General features: G+C 40.6%; 1 protein-coding gene across 1 annotated transcript; it reads right to left on the bottom strand.

Moving 5' to 3' along the window:
* Nucleotides 1–221: 221 nt before the first annotated feature.
* Nucleotides 222–11,166, bottom strand: LOC310692618 (vomeronasal type-2 receptor 26-like; the record flags this gene model as incomplete). Its single annotated transcript, XM_083473563.1, has 4 exons — nucleotides 222–1,123; nucleotides 6,840–7,506; nucleotides 8,893–9,184; nucleotides 11,087–11,166. 4 exons carry the CDS (start codon nucleotides 11,164–11,166, stop codon nucleotides 222–224), a joined length of 1,941 nt encoding a protein of 646 aa, XP_083329689.1.
* Nucleotides 11,167–12,630: the final 1,464 nt, after the last annotated feature.

Genomic DNA, 12,630 nt, shown 5'->3' with positions numbered 1-12,630 from the left:
GAACTTCTCGAATCTGATAGCATATAATGCTACATTTTCTGCACTGGTTACTGGCATCCCTGTAGTGTTTCAGAGTGGAGGTGCCAGAACAGCATCTAAAACAAACAGGCAATGATTCTACAATCCAATAAAATTTAAAAAAGCAATTTGATTCATCTAGAACAAGTTCATCTGCATATCTAGGAAAAGAACATAAAGAAAGTTACAAACTATTCTATCAGTTATAACTTTTTTCGTATCAATTGCTCTCTGTTGTTCAGGTCAGGTCTCAGAAGAATGATGTAGCATTTGGGGGAAAAGATGCAACAAAGTAACCCAGCACTTGAAGCTAAGATAGAGAAGATCTCCACGGCCACCATGTATTTTCCTCTTGTGCTCAGGTAAGTTGGAACAAAAGTCAACCAAACACTGCAAAAGACCAGCATGCTGAACGTGATGAACTTGGCTTCATTAAAAGTGTCTGGCAACTTTCTGGCTAGGAAGGCCACGGTGAAACTGACAATGGCCAGGAAGCCCATATAGCCCAAGACACAATAGAACATAGTAGCTGACCCTTCGTTACACAAAAAAACTATTTCTTCTGCCATTGAGTGCATGTCTAAATCTGGGGATGGTGGAGAGGTTGTCAGCCAGAGAGTGCAGATGCCCAACTGAATGGTGGAGGAGAAGAGAACTATGGAATAAGCCAATTTTTGTCCCAACCATTTCCTCATCCTGGATCCTGGTTTGGTGGCCATGAATGCCAAGACCACAGATATGGTTTTGGCCAAGATGCTAGAGAGGGCCACAGAGAAGATGATGCCAAAAGAAGTTTGTCGGAGAAGGCATGTTGCCTCATTAGGCATTCCAATGAACAGTAAGGAGCAGAGGAAAGCTAAGAGGAGACAGATGAGGAGAATGTAGGTGAGGCTTCTATTATTGGCTTTGACTATGGCAGTGTCCTGGTGCTTGATGAAGATGCTAAGCACTAGAAGTGTCATCAGAGACAACAGAAGTGCAAAGGAAGTTGAAATGATTGTCAAAATGTCATCATATGCTAGGAAATTTGGAATCTTGAGAATGCATTGATCCTTGGCTTTGTTTGGATATTGATCTTCTGGACATCCGAGACAAGTTTCTTTGTCTAAGAAAAGAAATGAATAAAAAACACTAAGTGTTAAGAACTGCCTTGCCAGGCATCTACCAAAACTAAGTATATTTCACAAGGGGAAAGGTAAACATTTTCTGACCAAGATGCTTGAAAAAATGCCATCCGTCATATTTTCAATTTACCTACGTTTCAATTTACTTACGTTAAATTGCCTAACTTTAGAAAATGAGACTCTTTCATGAGCCCTAAATATTCTGTTTTCTGAATACAGAGAGGAAGGCCTGCCTTCATTCCTCTCCACCATGACATCTGTTTCTAGGATAATCTAAGGTGCTGCTTTAAGCATTGAAGAAAATGTTAGATACATAAAATGTATTCTTAAGATTTTACCCTGAGCAGAACAAATGTGGCATGGGGTGTGTGTAGGTGTCACATTTTCTAAACAAGGGGAGATTTCCTAGAGAGGGCTGAAGCAAAAACTCCCCTTCTTCAATTTTACAGGTCACCTACACAATTGGAAACAGTTTCTGTTACTTTCATTTTAAGCCATTGGATTTTCCCAGAAAAGTTTCCAAAGTTATTGCTGATTCAAAATCACACAGTTTCCCGAGTGTTGCAACTTCATTTTGGGGCCTTCATTCCTACCTTAACATATTTTCTCAGTTATCTGTGATGCAAGGACAATGGAAGGACATTCTATGTCTTATGGCATCAAAGTTACATGGGAACTTGGTTATGTTAACTTGTGTCATTTGTTATTCTAGCAAGCTTCACCTTACTTTATTTTAACAGAAAATAAGTGTTCATATCTATATAAGCAGGAGGAACAAATATTACTGCTATCATTTCATAAAATGTACAAAGCTAATTAAGAGAAGCTTGCAGAAGAACTGGTCAGAGTTTACTGCAGTCAGTGGTATAGTTTGGTACATCTCCTTAGCATGACATCTCCTAGCATGACATCTCCTACCCTTCTCATCTGAGAACATCCCATCTGGACATGGAGCACAATCATAGCAGCAAAATTTCTCCCCCTCCTTCTTTTTCTTGCCATTACCAGGTCGGCATTCATCATTGCATACTGAAAGAGGTGGTACCTATCAAAGAAAGAAAGAAAGAAAGAAAGAAAGAAAGAAAGAAAGAAAGAAAGAAAGAAAGTTTAGCATTAAAAATGTTCAGAGAATTCCTCTTACATCAGATGATCCTTCAGCACACAGTAATATTGATGACATTGTTGCTGTGTACACTATACATTTTAAACATATATAAATCACACCCACTCTATAGGATCCTGGAGACTATAGTTTCTTAAGGATGCTAGGAATTGCAGCTCTGTGGGGAGTAAAGTAGAATTTTTTGGGAGAGTTATGCTGCTGGATGTAACTGGAGGCAACCTTACAATATTATGTGCATCAGGTTCAGGCCTGCTTTTGTAAATGAATGAACCTTAGCTATCCCTATGGATGGCATCTACAGTGAGGAAAACGGGGGGGGGGGTGACCCTATTGATTCTCCTGGACCTCTCAGTGCCCTTCAGTACCATTGACCTTAGTGCCTTCCTAGATCCTCTCTGTGAACTAGGAGTTGGTAGCACTTCCTTCCAGTAGACTAATTGCCATTTGGGCATAGAATAGCATTTGGAGATCATCTTTTGACCTCTTCACTCTTGCACAAAATAGAACAGGGCACCATTTTGTCTCCAGCGCTATTTTACTATCCACATGAAGCTGCTAGGGTTGGTCATTAGGGTCCATGAACCCAGTTTCCATCTAGTACGCTTCAGAGACATAGCTCAGTTTCTTGGTCTTATCTGATTCAGGAGTGCCTGCAGTAATGGGCTAGATTAAGGCTGGCAAAGTGAAACTGAATCCTGCAGGTAAGTGGTTTCCAGGTTTAGGAAATTTGCAAATTGTCTGTTTTGGGGGGGGGTGTCACTCTCCCTCTGAAGAATCGGGTATATGTGTGGCATTTAGGCTAGGTGTGTCTTTAATTAACTTTGGCTCATGTGGCAGATCAGACCTTTTCTGGGTAAGAATAACTTGGGCATTGTGGTTCGTGTCCTTGTAACCTCAAAGCTTGACTATTGCAATGCACTCTATGTAAGGCTGGCCTTAAGATTGGTCTAGAAGTCCCAGCTGGTGCAAGATGCAACAGTTCAGGAGCTTGTGGAGCAACCTATGATCCACATAGGACACCTCTGTTGAAACAGCTGCACTTCCTTCCAGTACGTTGCTATGCCAAAATGAAGGTTGTGGATATGGCAGTAGCACACAAATCTGTATACAGATATGCCTGAGTGTATACCTGAGTCACTGAGAGACTTTCTTGGTTAGAACATGGTCCTGGTAACACCAAGGTTGCAGGTTCAGTGCCCATATGGGACAGCTGCATACTCATTCGTTGCAGGGTTTGGGACTAGATTATCCTCAGGGTCCCTTCCATCGCTGCAGTTCTATGATTCTACTATTCTTCTCCTGAACCCTGCTCCATGATTACAGTATGTTCACTTGGTTTAACAAGTCAGGTTGGCTTACGAAGGATCAGAGCCTTCAGCTGGATTGTCCCCACTTTATGCAACTCTAACCGCATGAACACAAGGGAAGCCCGAAAGCTGTATACATACATTCCAGTCCCTGATAACAATTTCCTTTTTTACCTGTATTTTCTGCCACCTCTTCACACATTGTTCATGATGTTCTATATCAATATGTTTTGCAGCAATAGGAATTTGTGGTTCATGTTTTAACTTACTATGCATTTAATGCATTGCTTTTACTGTCCAAAACTTAGATTCATTAGTTCACAGTAGTATATAATTTAATAATAATACTGACGATGCTGATAATAAGGTCCAGCGCCGAGGGCCTTCTGGTGGTTCCCTCGCTGTGAGAAGCCAAGTTACAGGGAACCAGGCAGAGGGCTTTCTCGGTAGTGGCACCCGCCCTGTGGAACGCCCTCCCTCCAGGTGTCAAAGAGAACAACAACTACCAGACTTCTAAGAAGTTGTTCTACTTAGAATTCTAAGACATCTGAAGGCAGCCCTGTTTAGGGAAGCTTTTAATGTTTAACAGGCCACTGTGTTTTAATACCTGGTTTTAATACTTGGTTGGAAGCCGCCCAGAGTAGCTGGGGAAACCCAGCCAGATGGGCGGGGTATAAATAATAAATTTTATTATTATTATTATTATTATTATTATTATTATTATTATTATTATTATTACAATAGCATAATGCATAAGTGAAAAGAATAAAAAATATCAAATACAAACCAAAGTGCCATCCTGTGAACAAGTACAAATAAATCAAACCTTTGAAATAGTGCAGATCCTAGGTAAAGATAGCCATCAGTTCCAAATATTGCAAGACTAAAATCAATGAAATGATCTCTGTTAAAAGCCATTTTTGTAACAATGGTTTTCAAAGAATTTTCGAAGCAAGTAACAGTAAACACCAAATGCACAACCCTTACAGGGGGATTTAATTGCATAGGGACCACTATTGAAAATGGTATGCCAACAGGTCCGAACATCCAAAGCTGATGCACTAATACATTTATATGGTTGAAGGCAGTCCTTTCAATGGTGGCTCGTCTCTGTAGAAATGCTCACCTTCCTCATATCAGTTTACTTCATATATTTAACAAACATTTGTTTGTCAACACAGTGAGGTATTCCAGTGCATTTCAGATTTATACATTATATGAATGAATTCCTCCATCCTTTTATTTACATCTATTACCCTCCCAATTCATTGTAAGACCATGAATGCTGATACTTGAAACCTGAATCAAGCCTTTGTGCCATTCGACTCGGTCCTCAAAAATGGTTAGCTCTTTCCCAGGAGGCTTGCGAGGATCCAGTGTGCCCACTTCTACTCTGACGTAGGATTTATTACGGAACGTGATCAAGTTTGTAATATCAAATCCAGCTGCCAGTTCCCCGTGTTCGTTTAGTGTGATTAAATCTCCAGCACTATTATTGAATGAGATTCGCTGAAGAAATGAGTGAATCTTGGTGGAGAGAGAAAGATAATTTTATAACATCATAATATTAAAGGGGGGCTTAATGGGGAGATGGGGAACCTGTGGACCAGAGAGCCAGTGTGGTGTAGTGGTTAAGAGCAGTAGACTCGTAATCTGGTGAACTGGGTTTGCGTCTCCGCTTCTCCACATGCAGCTGCTGGGTGACCTTGGGCTAGTCACACTTCTCTGAAGTCTCTCAGCCCCACTCACCTCACAGAGTGCTTGTTGTGGGAGAGGAAGGGAAAGGAGAATGTTAGCCGCTTTGAGACTCCTTTGGGTAGTGATAAAGCAGGATATCAAATCCAAACTCTTCCTCCTCCTCTTTGGGGACTGGTAAAACTAGTTCCTTTTTAAAAGGAATTTTCAATGGTCTGGTTCTACACAAGGGTGGAACTAACTTCATCCTGTTCCATTGTTCCATTTTAAAAAATCCATTCAGAAATTCAATGTATTTTTGTTCTCTGCAATGGGTTGTTGAGCAACCACAAGAAGAAATGAAATTAATTTCCTTGTGTTGTAAATTGTGGCATGCATTCAACTGCTTGCTGTGTGATGAGGCTTATTTCATTGAAAAAGTCCAGCCAAATAATCCAAATCTTGTTGCACCACACATAGAACACAGTGACTTGCTTTTTTTCAATGAAAACTCATAGGCTGTGCATAACATATAAGGTAAAGGTACCCCTGCCCGTACGGGCCAGTCTTGCCAGACTCTAGGGTTGTGCGCTCATCTCACTCTATAGGCCGGGAGCCAGAGCTGTCCGCAGACACTTCCAGGTCACGTGGCCAGCGTGACAAGCTGCATCTGGTGAGCCAGCGCAGCACACGGAACGCCGTTTACCTTCCCGCTGGTAAGCGGCCCCTATTTATCTACTTGCACCTGGGGGTGCTTTCGAACTGCTAGGTTGGCAGGCGCTAGGACCGAACGATGGGAGCGCACCCCGCCGTGGGGATTCCAACCGCCGACCATGCGATCGGCAAGTCTTAGGCGCTGAGGTTTTACCCACAGCGCCACCCGCGTCCCGTGCATAACATATATACCCCCTTTATCTACCTCTCAGTGGTCCTGCTTACACCATTTGCATGAAGCATTTACTGTGTATCTTTTTATTCTCTCTGTGCATGTACAATAAAGACCCCCATTTAAAACCTGCATGTGTGTGTGTTTCAAGGTAAATCAGCCCAAAAGTGTTGCTGCCACTGTCAAACTAATTCACAAGATTCGTAAAACATGGGTATGTGAAGCATGAGTCTGCTGAGGAGTTTTATTAACAAGGAGTGAATTATGGTTGACAAAGGACAAGTGTGGTAGCAAATATAGGAAGATCAAGAGAATCTCCAAAAGGAGAAACGAGGTTAAAAATACTGCTATTAAATGAGATCAGATAATGTTAAGGGAAGGAATTTGAGAATGAGAAAAGCAAGGAGTGTTCATATACTGTAAGAATTTAGTAGTCAATGTCATGTTTGCTACTGCATGTCACATCACTGTGCTATACACTACCTTCCAAGGTTCCACATTCTTAAAAGACAGGTTTCCCCAGGCATCCATTCCTTTATTGTTGGCTCTTTCTGAGTACATGATATGCAAAGCATGTGCCAGAGCATGGACAGCATTGTAGATACTGTAGCTGTGGCCAGTCATGCTCATTTCAAAAAATGGTGCAGGAAGGCTCTCCAGCATCTCCTCTTCTGTACATGGAGAATGTCTGAAGAATGTAGACACACCTGCAGAATTTGAAACAGAACAACTGAATGCTTCTGCCCAGAAATCGTTGATAAAACCATCTCCATCTGCCTCGGAAGGATTTATTGTCTGAAGAAAGGCCCGGAAATCTTGAATTTCCTTTGAGTGAATTGTAAAGGAAATGGAACCATGGAACATTCGGCTAATCATATCACTCATCATTTGAAGTTTATAGACTCTGAAATCAATTTGGGCAGTCGTAATCCACACCTTTACTGCAGAAAATGTATATTGGCGATACCTTGTTCGATACAAATCGATTGCTGCTACAGTATTTGCCAACCATGTGATTGGTGCACTTTCTCCAGATACAATAACAGCATTGGCTTTGCCCACCAGAACAGCTGGGAGAATATTTAATCGATCCAACAACATTTTGACCACATTTTCAGAGAAACGCACATTTGTTGGAACTCTTTGTGTGAATTCAGAACAGATTCCATTTTTGGAAAGCATTGGCTCTATGGTCTGCAAGAAATGTTCTCCACCTTCATCATCCTGGGCAATGAGGCCAACCCATTTCCACTTGAAATGCAAAAGGAGTTGAATAATTCCTTTGTACTGAAAATATTCACTAGGAACCATTCGATAAAAGGAAGGGGACTTGATTTGATAATTGACTGCTGGTTGAAAAGAGCCATATGAAATCTGAACAATAAAAGCCAGGCATTACTGAGTAGAAACAGGAGCTCATATTTCTCTCATTTATCTAAATATTTTCTTACAGTGCGATTTTATATATCCACAACTTTTAAAGCCACTATTCTGTCTTTTGCACATACATAATTTCCTTACACTATCTTCATCAATTTTTCCTCAAGCTATTCAGTCCTATTTGGCTTGCAGCAATTCTTTTCTACACATCTAAAACATTTTTTGGAACCTCTCCCATCTCATAGCTGGATGCCTAATTTATTTATTTTTATTTATTTTGTTTATGAAGCATGTCCCTTCTTACTAGCCAGATGGGCGGGGTATAAATAATAAATTATTATTATTACTACTACTACTACTACTGACTAATTTCATTTTTTAAAGAAAAACTGGCATGTGGAGACAGGGATGTTAAAAATGTTTTTATTTTACAACAAACTTGTTAAAACAACAGATGCGTCAGGAGATAGAATTATTTCAAGTAACAGTAAATTTTACACGCACATGCACACATAAATTTAGTGGATGTTACAGGTTTCTAAACAAGATGGTAAATGTATAGCTTAAATTTACTTCAGTTCCTTAAACTATTTGCAGACATGTTACTGCTCAGGTCTTAATATTTTGGTTCTGAAACAAGTTTGTACCTTCTGCCAGTTTCCCAACCTTCTATAAATCTGGGTCCTGAGGCTCCTCTGTGAGTATACCAGGCCAGGGGATCACCTCACATTCCCCTTCTAACTGGTTTGGGGTTATTATTCTCTCTCCAGAAGATCTTTCCCCTTCTCACTGAATCCAAGTAGAATGTTCCCTCACAACTTCAATTCTTCTTTCTCAAATTCAACTACCCATTTCTCACTTGTTTGTATACTCTTAAAAATTTATAGCGATTGTCTTTTAATTGAACACCCAGCTCAGGATGTTTCCTCAGGGTGAATTACACATACAGCTCAGAGGCTAGACTACTATCGAGCTGAACTCCAGAAACCCAAACAACTCTCAACTCCATTTCTTTCCCCCTCCAAAAGTGTTGCATCCATGATAGCTGTACCTGCAGTCAATCTGAATGAGTCACCAACCCAGAACTTAGTGAGATATACCACTTTGGGGGGTTTCTGCTGCACTGCACCACCAAACCCTGGTCTATCTGAGCTTTCCGTCACAGTTTTAATAATTTATTCCTCACTTTTAAGTCAAAAAATCTTCCACAGTGGCTTACAGACAACCAGCTGAAACAAGTCCACATCATTCAGTTCATTTTAATTCTCCTCTCTTACTACACCACTCAATCATTATCAATCATACTAGAAAGAGAGGAGCTGGCTAATTTATGGTGGGTGATTAAGGGAAGTCCCCATTTCTCTGATTCTCAGATCCTACCTGTGGAATCTTGAAAAGACCTAAGATGTCTGCCATGCGTGAGGAGGTATCAGAGCTGAATCCACCGATGACTCCAATTACATTTTCCTGAGTGCCACATTTGTAGTTGGGGACAAAGTGATGTGATTTAAAGAGCAGGTCCAGAATGGTGCGATAGGTCATCCTAGAATCAGTATAGCTGTCATAGATGTGGAACCCAAGGGTAACATTGGGCAGGATATTGGGATTATAATTGATCTCATCAATGGCAAACACCAGGGCAAGGATGTGCTGGTAGAACTTGGTCACCACACTACAAATGAAGTTGACATGTCATCAGATAATTAACCAATGCACAAAATATTTTATCACAGTATTTGTCTGCACACAGTATTCACCTACAGTATTCAGTTGCCTGACTATAAGGAAAAGTTACAACCAGAAAAGTTATTTATCTGGCAAGTCCTGTTGAAAATAAAGAAAAAAGTATTGTTGGTAACTTTTGTGTATTGTGCCTTTGGACTTCTACATTACCAAATTAGGCAAGTTTGGTTCAGGCTTCGGACCAACATACATCGTTTTGTATGTCTCAGAACTCACATATTCTGGAAACTGTATAGTATGGGCCATATATTTTCTTGGGTTTTTTAAATCGGTTTTGTTCTTCACTCTGAAATAATTACAGCTTGAAGCATCTAGTCTGCCACAGGGTTATAGCTAAAGGTTTCTGAGAGTTCCTGAAAAGACTGACTGCACTACTAGGCTTCCATGTACCTTCATCACCTAGGTTTTTATAGTTTGAAACCACAACATTAGAGGCTGCTTTCTTCTGCATCCCTTTATCTCAGCATTGTCTATATGGTAGCTGGGGAACTTTGGCTCCAACTCCAGCCAGCATGGCAAATGAGGAGGGAATATATAACCTGTAGTCCAGCAACATCTACAACAGGCACTCAATATCTATGACCCATACTATACAGTTTCCAGAATATGTGTGTTCTGAGACATATAAAATGAAGACTGAATCAAACCTGCCTAATTTGATAATGCAGAAATCCAAAGGCACAATACTCAAACAGGTCCAGGCACTCACCAGGGTTTTAAAAAGGGGTCTTTTCCAACCCTGCCGACTTACATCTGGGGTTAAACTTGTATGCAAGGCATCTGGTGCTGTACCAGCAAATTGTTTGCTGCCCTGGTTGCAGGTTTCTCTTTAGCAACCGATTCCTTAAAACAAATGCATCATTCAAACTAGTCATTTGATATCATAACCAAGTAGTAGTCAACAGTTTTGTTTTTTGCATATCAGCTTTTCTTTGGGAAAAAATATATTCAATGGGAACAAAGTATGGACTGTTATTTTTTCCTCTCCCCTTATTTTCTCTCTCTTTTATGCTATGCATTCCCTAGTTAGTTGATAATGACAGTAGTAATCCAGTGCATGAATCTTACCTGGATGGCGTGAGGCAGGGCAGGGATGTGATGTGAATGTACCAACAGATCCTCTCATTCTCTCACCTTTGAGGACTCACCACCACCCTGCCTCATTCCAGCTATTAAGCTGGAACCTATTAAGCTGCAGCCATTCTGTCCCCCTTTTCTTTCTTAATTTCTGATATCTCCTCTCCCTCTTTCACACTTTTCTGTCTCACTCCCTTTCTCCTCCACTTTACTTCCCATTGCCATCCACCAATATAGACCTAGGCTGGGGATTACACAGAGTCCTCAGATTTCAAGCTGACTCACTCTGGGGGTTTTTAGCCACCTCCCTTTTCTCCATCCTCTCTCCTTTGCCACCAATATAAAATTAGGCTGAGAACTACATATAACCTTCAGGTTGCAAGCTGCTACTTATGAAATACAGAGCTATATAAGTTGAATATAGCTGAATGTGTGCAAATTTGGTGGTGGTGGTGGGAATGCTTCCCCTTCCATACTTCCCTCATATAGTGAGAAAACTCCCTACCTACATAAGATAATCAGAGCAGAGATTAGTTGGACCATAAAATGTTAATATTTCTAAATGTCCAATTGACCATAAAGGCACAGTTTACACTCATGGGTGTTTGCGTACTTTATTTCCTTATCTCGCCATCTATCATTTTTCTTAAAAAAAAAAACCCCAATATATTTTGAAAGCAATACAATCTGCAGTTGGTGATACAAATATCAAGTCTAAGCAACACTAAAATAAAATGCCAGGCAATTTTCTTACGTTGGGACATCAGACAAGACCTTAGAAGGGTGCTTGTTGAATGCAAATTTAGGGAATAGGTAACGCATGAATGATGCCATCCCACCAATGACGAGATTTCTGCGCTCGTACCACTCATGTGGAATATGCACAGGACTATTTCCAGTGCATTTACTAGCATGCACTTTGAACAGTGTGTTTGGGAGGAGCAGGAGCAGGAGCAGCACCAACATCCTGGTGACAAACATACTTCTGCAGCTGACTCCCCTTTTCTCTCAATCTCTCAGTCTGACTCCCCTTTTCTCTCAATGTCATGAAGGCTGCTGGCCTGATTTCTGCATCCTGTCAGGGATGGAAACAGACTCTGCCGGGGCACCATCATCCAGATTCTCAAGGGACATAGTTGGAAGCTTGAGATTTAAAATGAAATAGAGAAATTTACAGACACCCCCCTTCTTTATACCTAAACTTGGCTTTTTTTAAAAAAAAAAAACAACCCACAATGGGCTACATAGTGCAATTCCAGATTTGCTTGTTAATCCCCCACTATGGTTTTACAAGAAAGCCCCTGGAGCTTTGACCAACTGAAGCAATTATAGTTATTTATATAATAACAGAGGACAAAATTATTTTGCAATGAGTTTCAACTCAATGGTTAATCATCCATAGCATAACTGCTGGAGAAAACATGTCTGTTATATCATACAATCTTAGAACTGAAAATTATCTCAAAAATAACCTAGTCCACACCTTGCCCATGCAAGTAATCCACTGCTATACAATTCCTGATAGGTGGGCATCCATCCTCTACTTAAACCTTTATAACAAAGGAGAGTCTACCACCATCTGAGGAAGGCTGTCCCATTGTCCCACTATATAAAAATTATTAGTTAATTAATAATATCTAGCAAATATACCTGTTTTATTCTGTTGGTCCATATTGGCAAATGATTAAACTGTGGATCATCCACCATAACATCTAGCATGGAAACATTAAATGGTACACCCTTGGGATGGAAATGTCAAAGCTACTATACATCTTACAGCCAGGAACCCTAGATCGAGGAAACTGGCATAACTTGTACTAACATAAATTACACTGGCATATTCCAGACACCATTCAGAAGCCTCCAGGAGGGACTACTGCCAACTGAAGTGGTAGGTGAATGTAAGCCCAAGTTTTTAGGATTGGATCCTAGTTCCCAAGACCCAGCTGAATGGGGTTTAAAATTGATATAAGTCTCTCCATGTCCTGCCCAGTTCTCCACATCCCTGGAACACTGTTCTCCACATCCCTGGAACACTGTCAGTTGTTCAGAAAATCAATATCTAAATAAAGCTAAGAAACAATAGTTATCAGAAGCTGAAGGTTCTAGCATTTGTTGACAGTTCTGTGGTTGTTTTGCTGCTTTCTTCACTTGTATTCCCTCGGAGCACTGCTCTGGTGCTTGATATCTCCATGGGTGTTGAGTTCTTACCCATTGCTGGGTTTCAGCTTTTCCTCAAATACTACTTCATTGTTCTGAGGCCTGAGCAGAACACAAAAGGATATAAATAATATCTAC

Source organism: Podarcis liolepis (genome assembly GCF_965112155.1).
Source record: "Podarcis liolepis genome assembly, chromosome: 13".
Classification (NCBI taxonomy): domain Eukaryota; kingdom Metazoa; phylum Chordata; class Lepidosauria; order Squamata; family Lacertidae; genus Podarcis; species Podarcis liolepis.
This window is presented reverse-complemented; position numbering and strand designations above follow the sequence as displayed.